Here is a 22,563-nt window from a genome sequence, read left to right on the forward strand (position 1 = left end):
AACCTAATTATATAGGGTTTGGGGCTGCATTATGTTCTCGTATATAATTGGATCAGGATAAGTTTTGATTATTCCAAACCAATAAAGATCTGAACTGACTATATATATAATTATATTCCTAGTTGTGCATTTTCCACTCTACAAGCATTCAAGACCATTGAATATGCCCATCATGGTCAGATTCAAAATGAATCAAGATATACAAAGCGTTTAACCCAATCTAATTAGACCTAACACACTTATATCATAATATTTACCATTCCAAAGCATGGAGAAACTAACAACATTACCTCCTTGCTGTATGTACTCTACTGACACTATCTTCAGTAGATGGTAGATTATGTAGAAGTATTGTAACATCAACATCTTTGAGAATGTCCAACACCTCATAGGGTTCATCCCCACGGACAGAAATGGCCAAACGTGTTCCTGAGAAATAAGAGTTTAAAATGAAACAAGCAATGATAGGAATTGCAGAATTAAAATGTGAATAATTCAATTAACAAGGTTCTGAAAAAATCCAAATTGGCACCTTCTGGCAAAAGCTTGTAAGTCCCAGTTGATAGTTCCTTGAAATTTACTAGGACCATGGCATTAGGCAATGACTTTGTTAGTTGCTCTAAAAGAGGGGTTAAAACCCCCATACTCACATCTATCAGCCTTTTCAAAGCTAGCCCACTGATCATTAAGCAAAAGAGAATTTCAAATCACCCTTCTATCTTAGATGAACTTAAAATATATTTCTTGCAGCATGAATGATGAAACTAATTAAGAATTATTAGGATTCGGCCTGCCCTTGAATCCTGTTAGACTGATAACAGTCAAAGTAAAAGAAAAAGAGAAAGAGAGAAAAGAAGAAGAGAAGAGAAGGAAGGGAGAGAAAGATCTGGTTCGAACAAGAGAAAAAAAGTCACTTTCCCATTCGGCCAGATTTGTTTTTATATTACTAATACTCTGGAAATGAAACATATGCCCCTACTTACGTAAGGGACATAAGATCTAACATAACCTTACACATCAACAACTTAAACATAAGCATAAAAACAAAAATACCCCTACATAGTTGGCATTAACACTCCCCCTCAAGCTGGAGAGTATATATCATATAATCCTAGCTTGTTACATATGTAGTCCACTCTTCCCCGACTCAACCTTTAGTAAACAAGTCTGCCCACTGGTTTCCTGTGTTAACATATGCAGCATCTATCACTCCACTCAGCACCTTCTCTCTTACAAAGTGACAACCAACCTCTATGTGCTTGGTTCTCTCATGAAACATCGGATTAGAGGAAATATGGACTGCAGCCTGATTGTCACAGTATAGCTTCGTTGGAGTGTCAATAGTGTATCCCATCTCCTGTAGAAGGTTCCTTAGCCACACTAATTCACAAGTAGTATGTGCCATAGCTCTTTATTCTGCCTCTGCATTGCTTCTTGCCACAACTGTCTGCTTCTTACTTTTCCATGTCACTAGATTACCCCCAAGAAAGGTGCAATAGCCTGTAGTTTCTTTCCTATCAGATATAGAACCGGCCCAATTAGCATCAATATATCCTTCTATTTCAAGTTTTCCACCACTTTTGTATATCAAACCATGACTAGGAGCCCCCTTTAAATTCCTCACAATCCTTAGAATTGCATCCCAATGTGGAACTAGAGGTTTGTACATGAATTGACTTACCACACTAACCGCAAATGAAATGTCTGGCCGAGTAATGGTTAGGTAGTTCAGTTTACCTACAAGCTGCCGGTATCTGCTAGGGTCTTCAAACACTTCACCCATATCACTGCTCAACTTAGTTTTTGTTTCTATAGGTGTTTCAGCTGTTTAGCACCTAACAAACCTATTTCTTCCAACAAGTCAAGGAAATATTTCCTTTGACACAAGTTAATACCATGCTTAGACCTTGCTACTTCTATCCCCAAGAAATACTTTAGTTGACCAAGGTACTTTATCTGAAAATGTTCCTGTAGAAAAGTTTTCAACCTATCAATTCCCACTTTATCATTTCCGGTAATAACAATATCATTTACATACACCACCAATAGGATCTTTCCTGCCTGAGAGTCATGACTGAAAACTGAATGGTCAACTTGGCACTGTTTCATACCAAACTTCTTTACCACCTCACTGAACCTACCAAACTATGCTCGAGGAGACTGTTTAAACCCATAAATGGCCTTCTTTAGTTGGCACACCTTACCATCCTCCCCCTGAACAACAAACCCCGGTGGTTGCTCCATATAGACCTCCTCGAGTAGATCACCGTGCAAGAAAGCATTCTTGATATCAAGCTGATAGAGGGGCCAATCGTACATAGCAGCAAGAGAGATCACAACATGGACTGAACCAATCTTAGCAACCGGGGAGAAGGTCTCTATGTAGTCAATACCATAGGTTTGGGAATACCCTTTGGCAACTAGTCTAGCTTTCAGCCGCTCTACACTACCATTAGGTAAGTACTTAACAATATAAACCCACTTACAACCGATAGCCTGCTTACCAAGAGGAAGAGTGGTGAGGTCCCATGTATGAATATGAGTTGGAGCTGAGAGTTCTTCCATTGCACGACGCCATCCTGGAGAGGCAAGGGCTTCCTGGACATCCTTAGGGACAACAAAAGAGGATAACAAGGAGATAAGTTGGCAATGGGAAGCAGAAAGGTGAGTGTGAGAAACATAACTAGAAATAGGATGAAGAGTACAACTGCGTTTACCTTTCTGCAAGGCAATGGGAAAATCAAGATCAGATACTGGGGTTGGGGCTGGTGTGGGGATAACTACCGAATTTGTCGACAATGATGGAGCTGGAGGAGGAGTTGGTGCATGTTGGCGATGTGTATACACTTGACGGATAGGTAGCCGTTCAATAGGTGTTGGCACCGGAGGCAAGGACTTGGTCACAGCTGGAACAAGAGGAACAGAATTCGCAACTGGAAGAGGAAGGGGAGGAGGTAATGAGGAAGAAGAAGCATCACCGAATCCCAAGAAAAATGGAGTATAATCAAAGAAAGTAATATCAGCATACACAAAGGAACGCCAAGAGCTAGGATGATAACACTTATATCCTTTCTGAGTTCGGGAATAGCCAAGGAATATGCACTTAATGGATCGTGCATTTCCTAGCCCCAGATTATGAACAAAGCAGACACACCCAAAAACCCAAGGAGAAAGAGGAAATGGAGACAAGGTAGGAAACAAAGTGGTGAATGGAGAATGACCATTAAGGATAGATGTGGGCATCCGGTTAATCAGGAAGCAAGAAGTAAGCACTGCATCACTCCAAAAAGTTTTGGGAACATTCAGGTGGTGCATGAGGGATCGAGCTGTTTCCAAAAGATGACAATTCTTTCTCTTAGCCACCTCATTTTGTTGTGGGGTGTAGGTACACGAAGTTTGATGGATAATGCCACGTTGATCCAAGTATTCTTGAAATGGTATAGAGAAATATTCACGACCATTATCGGAATGAAAAATTTTAATGTGGACACCAAATTGGTTACGGATCTCAGCATAAAATTTTTGGAAAATGACAATCAATTCACTCATTTCTTTCATTAAATAAAGCCACGTCATCCTTGAATAATCATCAACAAAAATGACAATATTTATATCCATTGTATGACATTATTGTATAAGGACCCTAAACATCTAAATGAAGGAACCAAAGACTTCAAAACTGACACGACTATGTTTCCCCAACTGACACGACTCACAATCCAAAACAGAAAGATGACTCAACGAAGGAACCAAAGACTTCAAAACTTTTAGAGAAGGATGACCAAATCGACAGTGCCACTGGAGAGCTGTTGACGTACTTCCACCACCGTCAAGATAATACAACCTATCAGCTTCATGCCCTCCACCAATCTTTATCCTCGTCTTGAGATCCTAAAAAACACATGGAGAAGGGTAAAAAGTAATAGAGCAATTAAGAGATTTGGTCAACTTACAAACTGACATAAGGTTAAACGGAAATTTAGGGACATACAAAACTGATGATAAGGGTAAGGAGTCCATGTTAACATTACCAACACCACAAATGGAGGATGTGGAACCATTAGCAAGGGTAACAGATTGTGATGTTGGGCAATGAGAGAGGGAAGAAAACACACTTGGAGTTCTAGTCATGTGATCAGAGGCTCCAGAGTCAACAATCCAGGGATTGGGTGTGGATGCCAGACAAGCCATACCTGAGTGTGCGAGAGTGGTTGTGTTTTGCTGAGATGTGGCCTGGACAAACCTCTCATAATCATCACGGGGAACATTCATCATCTCCTTCCCAGGAACATATGTGGATGTAGGAAGCATCTGATCAGCTAAACGACTCTCCTGTCTGAAGCTACTGTCACTAGTCATGGCATGATTGGCCCAAGATGAAGGTGGACCATGCAAATCATAGCAATAATTAATGGTATGTCCATCCATACCACAGTGTGTACACCTGCTCGGACCCGAACTACGTCCTCTTCCATGGGCTCCCCTTGAATCTCGACCTCCAGTATGACCACTACCATGGTTATATGTAGGTCCACCACCACCACTCCGGCCATATACCGGTCCACTACTACCACTACGGCCAGACTAAGCTCCCCGAGCTCCACCTCTAACACTATGGCCCCTTGATACTACAAAGGCTGATCTGTCAGAAACACTAGGGTTCTCGGTAGATCCAATAGAAATCCTCCTAAGTCGAGCAAACACCTCTTTTAAGGAAGGGAGAGTTGATCCTCCTAGTATCTGAGCCCGCACTGGTTCATATTTAGACTTCAGCCCCACCAAAAAATGAGTCACATCTAGTTGTTCTCTTTGCTGCTACTGAATTTTGACATCAGAAATGAGGGGGTGATAAACATTCAACTCATTAGGAATGTTTCTCATACTAGCATAGTACTCCTCAAGACTCTGATTACCCAGTTGCAGATTAAAGTATTCTTGATACAGCTGATATACCCTAGTTGTGTTGTCTTGACCCGAGTACAACTTCTTAGCATGGTCCCACACTTCCTTGGCAGTATCAAGGAACATGAAATTTACACTAATCTTGGGTTCCATACTATTCCATAACCATGTGATAATCTGTGCATCTTCTTGTTCGTAGTCATCATACTCATGAGAATCTGTGGAGGGTTTTTCTTCCCTTATGTGTTTCACGAGTTCGGCTTCAGCCAGTGCAAGCCCTGTTCGAATAGGCTTTACAGGCTTGCATTGGGAATATCTTGTTACTTATGTGCTTTATTTCATGGGGAGATATTCCTAATGCAAGGTGGCAAGAGGCTGTTCGAATGGTGTGAGCATGGACTTGCACTGGCTGAAGCCGAACTTGTGTTTCACCTTCTTCTTTGCCTTAAGAAAGACTTCTATAGATTTAGCCCAAGGTACGTAATTTTCTCCATTAAGTTTAATAGAGGTGATTTAAACATTCAGGTAGTCAGTAGGGACCATGACACTAGTCTTTCTGTCACTACTGTCTCCCATTGTTGAATTCGACACACTGCACACTAAACCACACTACACACTGAAAACATTGTTTTCAACACTTATTATTGCTGAAAACTACACTCTTTACACCACAACCCTACTCCATGATTACCTGAAAACTCACCACATTGTTTGATGATCACTCCCCCTTCGAATCACACTAAAATTTGCATAAACCCTAAAACACTACAATCTGAAATCCCACCATACATTCTAAAACAGACTTATCATTTGATTCACAACAAGAAATTGCATAGAAACCTATTACTTAATCACCTGAAAATCAGACCACACAAGACACCCACTACAACACATGAGTCAGCCCTCTTCTCTTCATTGATTAGGGGAGGGCTTCTTACAAACCACAGCAACCAACCACAAACAGCACAACTAGAGGCATAGAAACCTCGAAGGGAAGAGGGCGATCACTCCTTTTCAGCCCTTTCCCTTAACTCCAACTGATGGCGAAGAAAGCAAGAGAAAACCCTATGCTGTGTGCGCAAGTTACAGAATTCTGGGCAGATCCGATTTGCTCAGTTTAGCTCTGGTACCATATTAGGATTCAGCCTGCCCTTGAGTCCTATTAGATTGACAACAGTCAAAGTAAAAGAAAAAGAGAAAGAGAGAAAAGAAGAAGAGAAGAGAAGGAAGGGAGAGAAATATCTGGTTCGAACAAGAGAGAAAAAGTCACTCTCCCATTCGGCCAGATTTGTTTTTATATTACTAACTCTGGAAATGACACATGTGCCCCTACTTAAGTGAGGGACATAAGATCTAACATAACCTTACACATCAGCAACTTAAACATAAGCATAAAGACAAAAATACCCCTACATAGTCAGCATTAATAAGAATATACTATTGAACCCCTTTTAGTGATTCAAGATCAACCCAGCATTATATGCTAGAAAAGATAAAGCTATATTAAGAGAATGGGACACAAGTGAGCCTCAAAAGAAGCAAAATTAGAAGGTATTTACAGCACCATAGTCATCTACTGGAGGAAGCTCCCTCAAAAGGATTGTGTCAACTATTGCCAAATCCTCTCACCCATGGTAGAATTCACTAATAAGATATAATGAAAATGAAAAAGAACCTCAATGAATTAGAATGACAAGCAAGGACAAGTACAGATAAGAAGAAGAACCTTAAATGGCATGCCAACAACAAGCTTTGCTTCAAGTGATTTGTACAAGAGTTCAGGGTTCTGATAAAAGAACTATGTCAGGCAAGGATCATAATAAAATATAAAGAGGGAATGAAATAATAAAGTAGATAGAAAACCTACATTATGTACATAAATTTTGGAGGACCATAAATGTGCTTATTATTATCAGGGCAAGTTACAACAAGACTGCAGAGATCTACTTCTGAGTGATGTAAGAAAGATGTCCTTGGCAATAGAAATGCTTACCGAGAAAATAAAACTTATAAGGGAAAGAGTGATACAGTACATTGGGTCTATAAGTTTGCAAATTGGATGGCAGATGGGTTGGCATGTGGCAAAACAAGGGATAGAGAGAATTTATTTTGGGGGATGGGTGTTCCCATATTAACGTATTTCTTCTGAGATAGGACATCTCAACCTCTAGGATGTCTGATCTATTGCATATTTGCTTGTTTTATTAATAAAACTTGTTATGTTACTCACTAAAAAATAATATTAAATACTATTCAGAAGGAAATAGAGTATGCATCTCAGATAAACATGAAATAGGGAAATCATAGCAAACCCAAACGATAAAAAATACCATTTCTTCTAAGAGAAGTCCTAATATGCATCTCAGATGAACAAACTCCACTCTTGGACTATAAAGGAAATTTTAAAGTTGGATCATAAATCACATCACCAATGCTCAATTATCATTTGAAGCTATTTACAATGCTTCAACAACTTTATCCTTTGCAGATCAACTAAACTATTTCCAGACAATTGTGAAGAGAGAAGAGTGGGTTAACTTAAAATGCTCCATATGCTGCAAAGCAATTCGTGCCAAACAATAACATAAAGACAACATTATCAACAACTACTTCTAATAAAAAAAGACCAAAATGCTAAGTCAAGGGAAAATTGCACTTGATGACTCAATTTCAACAAAAACCATTACTGGAAGTAACTTACAAAAGCACACACACCTGTCCTAGGAGAAGCTCAGCCATGACACAACCAGCAGACCACATATCAATTGCTGTTGTGTATTCAGTAGCTCCAAATATCAGTTCTGGAGTCCTATAATATTGTGAACAAATGTATGCTATATTTGGTTCTCCAGGCACCTGCAATTAAGCAAATAAAAATTAAATCTTGGGATGGTAAAAAATTCCAATTCCAGGAAAACAAGGATTCACCAACATTTTTGCACTTCCAAAATCACAAATCTTTAGCAGATGAGTGTGAGGATTAACCTGCAACATGCATAAAATTTTCAACTTAAATTTCCCAAAGTCAAAAAACAGCACAGGTACCAAGTAATAGTTTTGATTATGTTACAAACACAGCAGACTGACATCACTATTTCAAAATGGTTTATAGTGCTCTCACGAACCTTTCATTTACATTCAACAAACAATAAGACCAAGAAAATGAAAATCAACTATCAAGAAAATCCAATAGAACCAAGAAGGTACTAAAGTACTGAAGAGAACAATTACATCATCCATTACTTGTGTCCCATATTGTTAGCTTCAATCTCTTCCCACCAACTGTGAGCATTTTGATCTTGAAATCCACACCTGTACATGGTTTGAACAATACCAAATGTTCACCATATAAATAGACAGATAATAAAATTGTAAAGAAAAGTGTTGGTTGTTTAATAACCAGTTTTAAAATAGAAAGTATAAACCAAAAAAAGGAGATAACAGAGAGCACATTTGTGCTTCTGTACCTTTTCCATGTTTTGAAAAAAAGCCAGATAATTTTATTAGAAAAATGAACAAGTACATGCAAACCTGTGCTTGTGTACTATCAACACTATAGTAACAAAAGAAAAAATATCAACTTCTTATCAGTAAGAAAAACACTAAAATTCACCTTTTGTTATTCATACAAAACACCTTTTGTTGATTATAGTGGAATTTCCTTGTTAGCTAGATGTTGCTTTGCCCTTCATTTAGTGTTAATGAGGAGTTCCCTTATCTCAACATGCCATTAAATTGTTACATGCTGTGAAGACCTTATTTAGTCCTAGGTTACAGTAGAGAAGAAGGAGAAGAAGAAGAAGAAGAGGAGAAGAAGAAGGGTTTAGCCAGTAGAGGAAAAATCAGTCCTCTCTCTAGTCGACCCACTTGTATTTATCTCCAATAACATAGTTACAAGAAAGACCATATTGTCACTCATAAGTGATGGGACACATAACTTAAACTTAAATAAAACAAACATTTCACTCTCAAACAGATAAACCCAAATGACCAAAATACCCCTGTTTTGTGTACTCTAACACTCCCCCTCAAGCTGGAGAGTATATGTCATATAGTCCTGGCTTGTCACAAATATAATCTACTCTACCCCGAGACAATCCCTTTGTGAAGAGATCTGCCCACTGATTTCCTGAGATCACATGAGATGTGGTTATCACTCCACTTATCACTTTCTCTCTCACAAAGTGACAATCGACCTCAATATGCTTGGTTCTCTCATGGAAGGCTGGGTTGGAAGAGATGTGAATAGCAACTTGGTTATCACAGTATAGTCTCATGGGTTAGTCAACCGAGAACCCCATCTCTTGTAGCAAGTTCTTCAACCATACTAGTTCACATGTAGTATGAGCCATAGCTCTGTACTCAACTTCTGCACTATCCTTGCTACCACTGTTTGTTTCTAGCTCTTCCAAGTTACAAGAATGCCACCAAGGAAGGTACAATACCCTATAGTTGATCTCCTGTCTGATATAGAACCAACCCAATCAGCATCTATATACCCTACTATTTCAAGAGTCCCTCCACTTTGGACTAAAAGAGACTCTATGATGTTTCCCAAGCTGACATGACTCACAATCCAAAGATGAAAGATGACTCAAGGAAGGAACCAGCAACTTCAGAGCCTTGAGAGAAGGATGACCAAGTCTACAGTGCCATTGAAGAGGAGTAAGAGACGACTGAAAAGCTACTGGAGGGCCACCACCATCAAGGTAATACAATCCACCTGCCTCATGCCCTCCACCAATCTTCATCCCCGTCTTGAGATCCTGAAAAACACAAGAGGAGGGATAAAAGGTTATGGAACAATTAAGTGACTTGGTTAATCTATTAATGAACATAAGGTTAAAGGGGAACTTGGGGACATATAAAACAGATGATAAAGACAAGGAAGAGAGATCAACATCACCAACACCACAGATGGGAGATGTAGAACCATTAGCAAGAGTAACTGTTTGTGATGTGGAGGACCGAGAAAGAGAAGAAAATACATTAGGAGTCCCAGACATATGGTCCGAGGCTCCGGAGTCAATGATCCAGTGTGAAGGCTTAGAAGCCAAGAAAGCCATACCTGAATGGGCAAGGGTAGCTGTGTTCTGCTGAGAAGATGTTTGAAGGAACTTCTCATATATTGTACGGGGTACACTCACCATCTCCTTCCCAGAAACACCAGTAGATGTGGAGGGGATTGGGTCAATTTGCTGACTTTCAGTAGCTGTACCACTACCTTAGTCACAGCATGGTTATCCCAAGTGTTGGGTGGACCATGTAAATCATAACAAAAATTAACCGTGTGCTCCTTTAATCCATAGTATGTACACTTCCTAGGGGCATTACTTCTTCCTTTACCATTACCTCCCCCTGGAACCGCCATGGTTACCCGGAAGTCCACGATGACCACCACCACCTCTATTTCCACGGCCTCCCCCTCTAGTCACCACAAAACCAGATCTATCTAAGAGAGAAGAATGCACTATAGACTCAATAGATGTCCTCCTAAGACAGGCAAAAACTTCTTCAAGTGAGGGAAGAGAAGACGCCCCCCCCCAGTATTTGTGCTCGGACAGGCTCATATTCAGCCTTCAAACCCACCAGAAACCTTGTCACATCAAGTTGCTCACGCCGTTGTTGCTGAATCTGAACATCCTGTGTCAAAGGATGATACACATTGAGCTCATTTCGGATATTCCTCAGACTTGCATAGTATTCCTCCAAGCTTTGACTGCCTTGCTTCAGATTAAAGTACTCTTGGTACAATTGATACACCCTAGTTGTATTGTCTTGCCCGGAGTACAGTTTCTTAGCATGATCCCAGATTTCTTTAGCTGTATCTAGGAACATAAAGTTCACGCTAATTTTTGGTTCCATGCTATTCCACAACCATGTCATTATTTGTGCATCTTCTTGTTCCCAGTCACTAAACCCTAGAGAATCAGAGGAGGGTTTCTCCTCTCTCACATGTTTTACTTTTTTCTTGGCTTTTAAAAACACCTCCACAAATTTTGCCCACGACACAATTCTCACCATTCAACTTAATAGATGTGGTTTGAACATTTAGGTAATCTAGAGAAATCATCATGCCTATTTTATTGTCATTCCCATCTCCAATCGATGCCATCTTAACTAATTCACCTTACCTCACAAAGAAATCACTGCTATAGGTAGATTATTCACCTTCAAATATTCAGCACAACCTCACGCACTTCCACAAAACTTATCTTACTTTCAACACTGCCAACTTCTTCAAATACACATTACACATCAAATACAAAAGCTGAAATCACTCAGTCATTAAATAAAAAAATGTATTGCACACTGCATAACCACTCACACACCAAATACAAGGGCTGAAATCACTCGACCAATAAACCAAACACTTACACTGCACTCTGCAGAACCAACTTGTACTCAGCTTAACACTGTTCACCCGAACCTGCTCACTTCATACCATCGAATAGAGAGCTTCCTACCAATCACCACAAACAGCCACTGCACCACAAACCGGAGGCACGAAGGCCTCCTACAGAGAAAAACGACCACTCCTTTTCAACCTTTCCCTTAATCTCCCAGTGGTTCTTGAGAAATATGCAAATCCCTAGAGAGGAGGGCGATAAAAAAAAGCTGGGTAAACCAGAATAAAAGAGCAAGACGAGCAGATCTGAACTTGTTACATGCGCTTTGATACCATGTGAAGACCTTATTTAGTCCTAGGTTACATTAGAGAAGAAGGAGAAGAAGAAGAAGGGTTCGGCCAATAGAAGAAAAATCAGTCCTCTCTCTAGTCCCTCAAAAATGATGGGACACATAACTTAAACTTAAATAAAACAGACCTTTCACTCTCAAATAGATAAACCCAAATGACCAAAATACCCCTGTTTTGTGTACTCTAACACATGCTATCCATTGAAACAAGTTAAGGGCTGAGTAAGCAGGTTGTATCATGATCTTATCATTGATATATAACAGTTGTCCTAAGATAGAGTTCAAGCTCATTGCATTCTATTTGCTACACAAGTAATGAAATAGTTTTCCAAGAGGTAACCCTGAGTGCTATGGTGCTTTTATCTTCACTGGTTAATTGGATAATAATCTCTACCAAATAGAAAACCAAACACAACATTTCCGAAGTCACATTATTTTTTCAATAAATAACTGAATTCAGCTCATTCAACTGAAGCAAAAACCAGCAAACTAAACAAAAAGGCAGCATTCCACAGAGTACAAATAACTTCCATCAACAGAAGCCTCAAGAGTAGTAAAGGGACACAAACACAATATATTCTAACAAAAATATCAAAGAACGACTTATAGATCAGTGGAAGTAATTGAAGCATAGTAAAAATTAAAATATACGACATCTCCTCTAGAACAGCTCAGATTGAAGCAAGCAAAGAATCAATAAGTTGATATTATCTAAACCAGCTTCTTTTGATAATGCAAAGCTGATGCAAGAAAAGCCCTCTGAGCAGAAAAAGACCTTCCATTTACTTCAAAGCCCAAGCTGATAAAAACAAATAGAAATTATCCCATTAAGGTTCCAACACACATAAACAGCTAAATAGAGAATGATAGCATAGAACAACACATTTCATAACACCAACATAGATAAGAAGGAGAAAATGTGTCACCAAACCCCTACATACGCTGATATTCATCCTTAATAAATGATTGTGAAGTGAAATAGGGTGAATAAGGTGATTGAGAGGAGAGAGATAGAGAGGGTGATTGAGAGAGGTGAGAGATGGACAGGGTGAATAAGGTGATTGGGAGAGGAGAGAGATAGAGAGGGTGACTAGGAGAGAGACGACTGAGATAGGAGAGAGATAGAGGGTGGGAAGAAGATGAAATGCAAAGAGGAAGAGGAGCGGGGAGGAGAAAACCCTATCCTTTGTAGCGGCAGTCACTTTGTCTTTGGCAGCAGTTTTGATTGATTGTCGTTAAAGATCAATATTTCTAGCGGCAGTCGCCTTTTAGCCATTTCAAAAACTGCCGCTATAAATGTTATTTCTTGTAGTGTGTTCAAGTGGGGTTTTGATAAAAAAAAGCATATGCTTTATTGGAATTCATGTTTGCATCCATTACAGCTAAAGGTCTGTTTGGTAGCCTTTGGAACATTCGGCCAAGCTAAAAAGAACAAGAGAGTAACCTGTTCTCCTTAGTTTTGGTCGCATTCCTTCTTTTCACCCAATGATAACCCACTTCATAGGACAGAACATACTTTTTATTTTTCTTTTTCTTTTCCTGAAAAGCCCCAAGGTTCATTTCATTTTAATAAATATCTCAGTTGCACAATGCAGGAATTTAGGGGATTGATTCCATTGTGCCTTATAAGACCAGGCACCAAAAAAGACTTTTGGACAATTGAAATTCTATATAATCACACAACATGAAACTTCTAATCTTCTATTGCTCGTCTGAAGATGAAGTCTCTACATTAAACTTTGTTCACAATATACAAAAATAAATAAGGGTGGTTAACCAAAAAGGTGGAGAAAACGGTGTCATTCATACATAGACATTTTCTGTTTTACAGCTTGATTAAGTAGTAGTCATCACAACCATCATAAGAACGACAGTGTGAGACTGAATTTTAGTATTTAGGATTTCTATTGAGAGGAAGCCCTACAACATGAGAGTTCTGGAACCTGGTGGTGGAGAGGTTCAAGAACCAGCATATTTGAAAGAAAAAAAAATGCAACTCTCTAAGAGGTAAGCAGCCTCGAATGATTATTGATATCTGTCTGGTTCCTTTTGACTACATGCTCAGTTGTTTTGCACTGTCCTTTGTTTTATGCACAACAGCTATGACATGGATAAGTTTGTCCTACATTAGTTTATTATCTCCTCCAGATCTTTCTTGTTTTTGTATGCAACCAATTGCTCAGCCAGGTATCTTCTGAAATATTCTTTAAATCACTCTCTGTTGCACAAGTGGACATGTTGTGTATATGAAGGCGAGCCATTTCCAACAGTCTGATTGTTACTCTCTATAGGAGATGCTATGTGGAGAACCAGCACATACCCTTGGAGACCAGAGCAAACTGCAAACAGACTTCCATCGCTATCCATTGCTTTCCTTGTAACCATTTTGAATCTACATGAAGTTTGTTGAATGCTCTTGTACCAATTCATTCAGATTGGAAAAAGTAAATTAGTCTTTCTTTTTCATCAATGAAAATAAATAGACCACCAAAGCATATAATGTTGCCCCCAAAAGACCAGCAGTAAGCTATACATAACAGTAAGTTCACAACCATTCAATATGTACAACCAAAAGAAATATGTAACTTCAAACCTAATGCAAGCCATAAGATCCAAAACCATAGCTAAGATGGCAACAACTTGATAATTCATATGATGAGTTTGAATCAGATGATTAAAATTATTCACTTGGATTCAAATGATGAACCAATTATTTATTCAAGTTCAAATGTTGAACTGCAACAAATAAGGAACTCAAGTGTAGCCACTTATGCTCCCATAAAAAAGGGAAAAATAAAGTTGTTCCTAGACAAGGTGGGTTGTATTTAGTTATTCTGCCCCAAAAGTGTTCTTGTCGTTCTCTATATTCAAGTACAATTGTGTAATGTTTAAATTAATTACTGCAAAAAAACATTATGAAATGCATAAAAAATGATGATAAATGCACATACCTGTTAAAAATGGATGGCAGATAATGCTGAAGCAAATTGATAACTGTCCCCAATATGTAGACATTGAAATTCAAATTGAAGTTAGCAAAGTTTAACTTGAGCTGAAGTGAGTTAATTGATACTGTTGAACAATTATTTGACTGGAGCCTGAAAAAGAAAGGATATAATATTTTGATTAATTTCTTGCTGTTTACAAGTGCTAAAGCTGCTGAACTACCAATAATGATGAAACTTACTTCAACAAACAAATAATTAATCTCTAAGATGAACTTTTCTATGTTTTAGTCTGTAATTTGAGAAAGATATATGGACTTTCTAACAATCTCTAAGCTTGAAAAAACCACAAATTCCTCTTAAATAAGGTGGCAATATAGCATTTTATGGTAGCAGAGCATAGTGGCATAATACTTGCACATGAATTATAGCATATAATGTATGTAAAAATGGGAAAGACTTGTATTAGTTGCCTGATGATGTCATTCATGTACAAAACTTATTAAACAGTATAAATCAATGAAGTTGGCTTCTTTTTCTCCTTAAAAAAAAAAAAAAACAAATTAAGCGTATAGTAGCAGAATGTGCAGGGCAAAAGCTAGGGCCTAAGAACAAATTAAGGATCCATAACTGGTCTCCGGTTCTAAACCATCAGGCCCACATTATCCAGATTTTAGGCCCTAGCTTTTGCCCTGCACATTCTGCTACTATATGCTTAATTTGCTTTTTTTTTAAAAAAAAAAAGGAGAAAAAGAAGCCAACTTCATTGAGACTAAACTTAAGGATCCATAACTGGTCTCCGGTTCTAAATCATCAGGCCCACATTATCCAGACTAGCATTCAATCAGGCTATTCTATTTACCAACAATCAGGTTATTCTATCCAGACTAAACTTAATGCAGGCTATCCTATCCAGACTAGAATTCAATCAGACTATTCTATCCGGTTCTAAACCATCAGGCCCGCATTAACTTGATCAATCAAAGAAGAATCCAAAAGTTTGAAGATTAATTGAACCAACAATCAGGCTATTCTGTTTACTAAAATTGGTGCTTTTAAAGCAAACATTTGGATTTGGATGATAGTCAAATGCTACATTTATATTCTTTAAAAGCTCTGAAAAGCTAACAAAAAAAGAAAAAAAAAATAAAAGAAACTTTTTTTTTTCGATGAATGAAGCAGGTTGTTTTAAGACATTTGATTTTAGTGATTTTTGTGGTAAGTTCTCTTTTAGGTGGGATTCATCCATTGATGGTCCCTGGTCTTCTGAACATCTACAGTGTGGTAAGTTTTGAGTGTCCCATATTGCAGCTAGAGATTCTTGTTTCACTTAGCTTTACCCAAGCCAATCCCATCATAGTTTACTATTTTGTTGTTTACACAACACCACAAACACCTTGCAAGCAAATGATAAATGATGTACCTCGGACCATGCTTATTCAATGCATCTCTTTCTACTTCTCCGAAATATATAGACTGTGCCGTGACATGTCATATTCTGATTGAGTGGGTTTATAGTCATTCGATTCCCTTGAAATGGATTTCCAATCTTATTAAACACCGCTAGTCAATGAAATGATCACGATCAAGCCTGATTGAAATCCTCCACCAACCATCACTATTTCTTCCACCATATTTTCTTGTCATCTTGTACTAAATAAAGAAAAAAAAAACATAGAATGAAAAGAAAAAGAAAATCACAAAGTGATTAACATGTTAAAGAAAATGATATAAATGAATAGAGAAATAATAATCATACAAATTTGTTTTCTTCTAAGCCCTTATCAATCGGTCTGGTATTTCCAAGATGTGTACAAACACCAAACATCGAATCAAATTTGTTTTGAAATCAGAACGATGCTATTATATGATAAATAGTGTGTGGCATTTTTGTCACTTCAGTTATTTATAAATAATTTCGAGTGAACATGTGAGATTTAATAATTGATTATTATAATTCTTCATCTTTCAGAAATGTTTCAGCCTTATATAAATCTAACCATTGGCACAAAATAAAAGGGAAGCAGAAGGTAAAATGCCTTACCTTTAAGCTCTTAGCTCTTATTGGATTCTTCTTCTATTGATTTCAATATGAGGGATGTGGCATATCTTGTTCCAGTCTGCTCCTTGCTTTCTGCAACGTTCTTTTAGTAGAGGACAATAAGAAATCTTCAATCTTTTTAATGTGGTGAGATGTTGCAACTCATCAGGGATAGAATCAATGAACTCGCACATATTCAAATCTAGTTCTCTGAGTGCCGTAAAATTTCCTAAACCATTGGGCGGTGATTTGAAGGGTGAGAGTTGTATCAGCAATATCTCGATCTTGTTATTTAAAGGTAATGACTTTGAAAAAACACCTGCATCCTTGGTTAAGTTCAAGTAGTGAAGGTTTCGTAGAAAGCATAAAGAAGATGGTGTCCAAGTCAGCTGAGGACAATCTCGTATAATCAATGTTGTCAGTGCTACGGTAGGAAAGATGCGATGAGGTAACACTTTTAACTTGGGGCAATTTTCAAGCAACAACCAATGGAGACGTGGCATCAAAATGATGGAAGTGATTTCTCTACCATCTATTTCTTTTGTGCCCAGATCCCACTCTTCCAAGTTTTCCATGTTCGCTATCCGAAGAGATCTTAACTCAGGGAACAATTTCTTAGCCTCATCCTCACTCTGAACAGCATCAGCGCTATCCATTCCAAAAAAGCTATGGTCCATGTATTTTATCTCCTCCATTCCACTTATGCTCAAGTATAGAAGAAATGGTAGCTTCCCAACTGCAGGAGGAGGTAACTTGTTTAGATTTTTACATCTACATAATTCCAAATGGTGGAGATAAGGTAATCCATCATCTCTCACCATCCAACTTGCTAACTCGGTGCCCAGGTAACCCTCTATTTTCAATTTCTTCAGGCCTAGATGTGGCTGGAGACCCTCCATTACCTTCTCCATCTTTTCCTCTACCGAGTCTTCTTGTCCATCATCACTACCATCAAAACATAAGCCTAGGCTGTGGATGTTTTCTTTATTCTTCAAGTCTACATCATCAGCCTCGTTTTCACTTTTCAATCTTCCTAATCCTCTTATTTCCAGTTCTCCTTGAAGGAACTTCAACTCTTGTAACTCCTTAATTGTACACCCCCCTTCGCCAATGGCACCATCGCCACCTATGATGAATTTCGATAATGTGCATAGGGAACTTAATCTACCAATGCCTTGTGGTAAGTATTGCAATTTATGAGTGTCCTTAATGTCAAGATGTCTCATTTTAGTCAATTTCCCAATTCCTTCAGGAAGCTTACAAAGTTCTGAACAATACCTAAGATCCAAAACCTGCAAATTATGCAGATTACTCAGTGTTCCAGGCAATTCTTTCAATTTTGTACAGGATAAATTAAGGAATCTTAGATGTATCAACATCTCTATCTTGCTTGGTACCTCTTCAAGATGAGTTTCTTGCAAATTTAATGCCCTTAGACATGTTAACTTTTGGAATATGCCAGAGAATCCACATGCTCCTGGAGGTAGTCGTAGAGTTTTTAGTTTCTTTGCCTCATAAATTAAATTAGGAATGGTCTTCTCACTCAGACCATCATCATAATCATTTAGTGTTAAGGTTAAGTGGCGGGCATTGTTATATTTTGAGTCTTGCATGATTTCGTTGCTAATATCGAATGCATAGCATTCCTTTTCTGTGAGAAGCTGAGCAAAGTCATGCACCAAATCATGCATCTTGCACCTAAGTACCTTTTTATCTCTAAAACCAATGCCCTGAAAAAATGACCTCATAACCAAAATATCAAAATACTCTTCACCTACCATTTCCATCCTTCTTTCTGATGAACTGTTATTAACAAGAAAACCTTGTGCCATCCACAACTTGACCAAATCATCTTTGTATATGAACTCATCTTTGGGAAAGATGGCACAATATGCAAAGCACTGTTTCAAATGTGATGGCAAATCATTATAACTCAACAATATACCTGGTAAGATATTTTCTTGAACATCTTCCCATATGTGGCTCTCCAACACATCTTGCCAATCTTGTTTTGTTGGTCTCTTGAATCGCAGAAGACCTCCAATGGACTTTGCAGAGAGAGGCAAGCCTTTACACTTCTTGGCAATTTCCATGCCGATTCCTTCCAACATTTGACGCTCTTCTGTGGTCCTCTCTGCAAATGCTATGCCCCTCATCAATGACCAACAATCCTCATCAGACAATAGCTCTAAATTATGGAGGTAAGCCGTGCCCAACATTGTTGCAACCCTCCTATTGCGTGTTGTGACTAGAATTCTACTTCCTTGTGCACCACCATTGAGGGAAAGCTTCAATGGTTCCCAATCGAATACATTCTCAGTCCACATGTCATCTAGAACAAGTAGATAGTGCCTATTCTCAAGGGATTTTCTTAACAAGTTATGCAAAGAATCCCATGGAATGTCATTTTTAATAATGGTTCCATCATCAATTGCCATACACATACCCAGATTTTCTTCTCAAAATGGGCTGTTACCTTGTCATCACTGAAAACTAGCTGGGCAAGAGTCGTTTTGCCTAGGCCTCCCATACCACTTATGGAGATGATGGGGACTGAGAAGGTCGTGCCCTGCCGATTATCCTCAGAAAGCAATTTGCTCACTATAAGTTCTTTCTCTGAATTCCGACCTACTGTGACAGATACATCAATCAAAGAGCTAGTTTGTCTAATTTCTGGTCTATTGATTGGTTCCTCCCATGTATTATTATTATTGACATTTCTACTGCTTTTGAAGTTAAACTTGCCCTTTATGCTTGTCATCTCATCTAGTCTTTTGTTGATCTTCTTTATTTTAAGACCGATGTCACGGTGCAAACCTACTTGCTTGAACCAAAAGCAGCAAGACAACAAGTTATTAGTGGGGCGTACCTCTTTCAACATGAAAATTTTGGTGCTCCACTCATCCAACACATCGTCCGTGTCATAGGCTATATCCTTGAGATTTTCCAGCCAAACCTTTACCAGATTATCTTTCACTTGCTTCTCCTCTGCATCCTTAAGCACAGCTTGAATACTCCTCAGTGTGCTAGAAAGCTTTTCAACATCTTCTCTGACACCAGTAACCAGCCGTATCTCTTTCTGAATGTCTTGTTGTATGATGGAAACCAATTTCCCTAAGAAAACAGAAACAAGTCCATCAGCCATGGTTGGTGATTGAGGAATAAAGCTTACCGGAATGAGGTAGAGACGAAAGGAATGGAACTAGGATTTGTAATCCGTATCCTTTGAAACTTGAATTCACTCAATTATAGAAAGAAAGAGAGACATCAGAATGCAACCCGGAGTCTACTTTTGATTGTACTAGTTATGGAGTCAACGTTGGTGGTTAGACATAGGACAATACGCTATGTAGTGCTTAGGAGGGAATCCATTTACCTACTTGCAGACAGATATTAAAAAAAAAAAGCATTAGGTAATAGGTCATTGAATTTATCACAATTTGGAAAAAAATTAAGCTTTATGGATGATAAATTTGGGTCAACCAGGCATACTTATTTTTTTTTAAATAGGGTCATTTAAAAGAATACTCCTATAATTCTATGGATTTACTTAAATCTATCTTATAGTTATCTTTTTATTAAAACATCCTCTATAATTTGCAATCTATTTACTTAATTGACCTTTAATTAAGAAGTGTTTGTTTTAATATAATCACCTAAACTGAATGAAAAATGTTTAGGGGTAAGGGTCCATGATTGTTTATTTCAAAATTACCATTAATACTTTTTCATACAAAAAACAAAATTTACAAAATAGAGTGAAATAAGTAATTACTCATGTTTTATTAAAGACAAAAATGATATTTTTATTTTTATTATCTTTTGATTATATTTATTCAAATAAACATTAGGTTCAAAGCTTTTATTTTCCACTATTAAATAATAAAAGGTCAATTGTAAATTATAATAGTGTTTTAATAAAATACAAATTATAAGGTAGGTTTTATCCCAAAAACAAACTCTGGGTAGGATGACTGGCTGAAACCCAGGATAAGCAATGCCGAATTGTGACCCGCGCGAGAATTGAATCTGAGACAGCTTTGGACAATGTTTTAAAACCAGTCCTACAGGCCGAACCTTGTTTTGCTCTGGCTGGATGGTTCACTCATCCAACCATTTGGGTAGATAGGTAGTGATGACATGTATAATGAAAATTAAAATAATAAAATAATACAAAACCCATTAACCCGATAAATAGGTTAAATTGATGTTAGAATCTAATCCCAACTAAGACTCCCAAAAACCGATCCTAACTGCCATTACAACCGTGCATAAGAAACATCTTCCTTGTTCTTTACAGTGAGATCAGATGTTCCCAATTACAACTGTCATGGCTGTTGAAACCCTGTATTAGATTCATATCTGGACACGTCAAATTGGTTCATAGGAGTGTTTTTTTTTGGATTTTGAGAGGGGGAAAGTTGATCAATGGGATTTTGATTCTTATTGACTATAAAATCCTTGTTCTTTTTTACAGATTTATGTAGGGACCATGTAAGTAATACCCATCTCATAGATGGATAAATAACTTTTTCATCTTGAGGGGAAGGTTGCTAACACTTAAATGGGACAAAATTGCCCTTTTAATAACAAATTTTTATGATTAAAATGGTCATTGTCTTATTTACATGAAAAAAAAGAATGTGGAAAACACTTACCTGACTACGTACATTTATCCAAGTAAATAACTTACCAAAAAACAAACGGGGCCTATATTTAACCATCCAGAACACCGGGTCATTGACCAAGTAAATATTTTGTTTTGTTCTTTTTCTATTTTTATCAATCAACCCGTGGATTGATGCTAAATCCATAGGCAGGATGCCGTTTATAAGAGGGCCACTAATAGACTAGGAGGTAACTGTAATTTCAGATTTCGGAGGGAGAATAGAGTCTACTTATCCCTAACATTCAACGTGAAACCGTACAGAAAAAAGGTGACATATCTTCTTTTCAACATTTATTTAAAGGTGTGAAATGGGCGGACCATAGGCCATACTGCCCTCCCCAGGATAATTTGGGGATTAGCCTGGCATGACCCACCCATGGCTCAAGCCCGTGTGGGCTCATGCTGTGCTGCGGGCCTGAGCCGAACAGACCGCAAGCTATACCGTGAGCCTTGGCAGTGCCGGGCTGGGCCTTGGGCGTTTTGTTAATAAAACCGGTAGCTTAATTCGGTCGTTCAATCATAGTATGTCACATCAACTAATTGTTTAGCATATTAAACGGATTAAAGATGTCCAGATCATGTAATTTTTTTAATATCAAAATATTAAAAACAAAATTATAAATTTGTAGTATCGTTTCTATTTTTTTCTAACCTGAAACCCCCTTCTCTCTCCTCTGATACCCTCACTACCATTCCTCTCCCTCTAACGATAAATTTGGATGTTCTTTCACCTGTTTGTGTATAGAGAGAGAAAGGGAGAATGCTTTTGTTGTCTTTTCTTTCTTTACATTATTGAGCCCTTTTTGGATCTCATAGTTTATTGAAGGACTTAAAATCCAGAGAGAAGTAAGGAAATAAACAAGGAACACATGAACCTGAAGCGGTGTCTGTACTTGAAAATGTTGATGCCAATTTCAACGATTTGGCTCACTTTGGAAAATTTATGCAGATGCACCCCATACATTTCTATCATTCTAGGTCGCTTTTTTCTTTAGAATATTTACTTCTTTTTTCTCATTCTTCTGGTTCTTTTGGAAAATTCTTTTCCTTGAAATTATAGGATTTGAGGGACTTGCATGGTCAACTTCAGTGAGCTACTGGTTACTCGTTAATACAAAACGACATTCTTGAAGCCAAAGAGAAAAACAGATAAGTCCTCCCTTCAGCGTTCGGGTTAAACTGATCAAGCACTAATTAGGCTCGAATGAGAATCAGACCAGATTTCGGCTGGTGAATTTCTAGTTTCAAGGCTTGCCCTATACTAATCAAATGGCGGATGTTTGACTAAAAGAACAAATTGCTGAGTT

At 38.0% G+C, this 22,563-nt stretch overlaps 1 protein-coding gene across 1 annotated transcript; it reads right to left on the minus strand.

The window, feature by feature from the left end:
- Nucleotides 1-302: 302 nt before the first annotated feature.
- LOC148855456 (putative disease resistance protein RGA4) lies at nt 303-19,950 on the minus strand. Its single transcript, XM_088981912.1, is given in 9 exon segments — nt 303-429; nt 533-678; nt 6,629-6,688; nt 7,618-7,887; nt 8,134-8,214; nt 14,553-14,699; nt 15,970-16,199; nt 16,591-19,024; nt 19,027-19,950. Coding segments are annotated over 2 exon segments (3,123 nt in total). The 5' UTR covers nt 19,733-19,950; the 3' UTR covers nt 303-429; nt 533-678; nt 6,629-6,688; nt 7,618-7,887; nt 8,134-8,214; nt 14,553-14,699; nt 15,970-16,199; nt 16,591-16,607.
- Between the last annotated feature and the right edge of the window lie 2,613 nt (nt 19,951-22,563).

Source organism: Nelumbo lutea, chromosome 4 (assembly GCF_056320005.1).
Source record: "Nelumbo lutea isolate HS-2025 chromosome 4, American lotus-T2T, whole genome shotgun sequence".
Classification (NCBI taxonomy): domain Eukaryota; kingdom Viridiplantae; phylum Streptophyta; class Magnoliopsida; order Proteales; family Nelumbonaceae; genus Nelumbo; species Nelumbo lutea.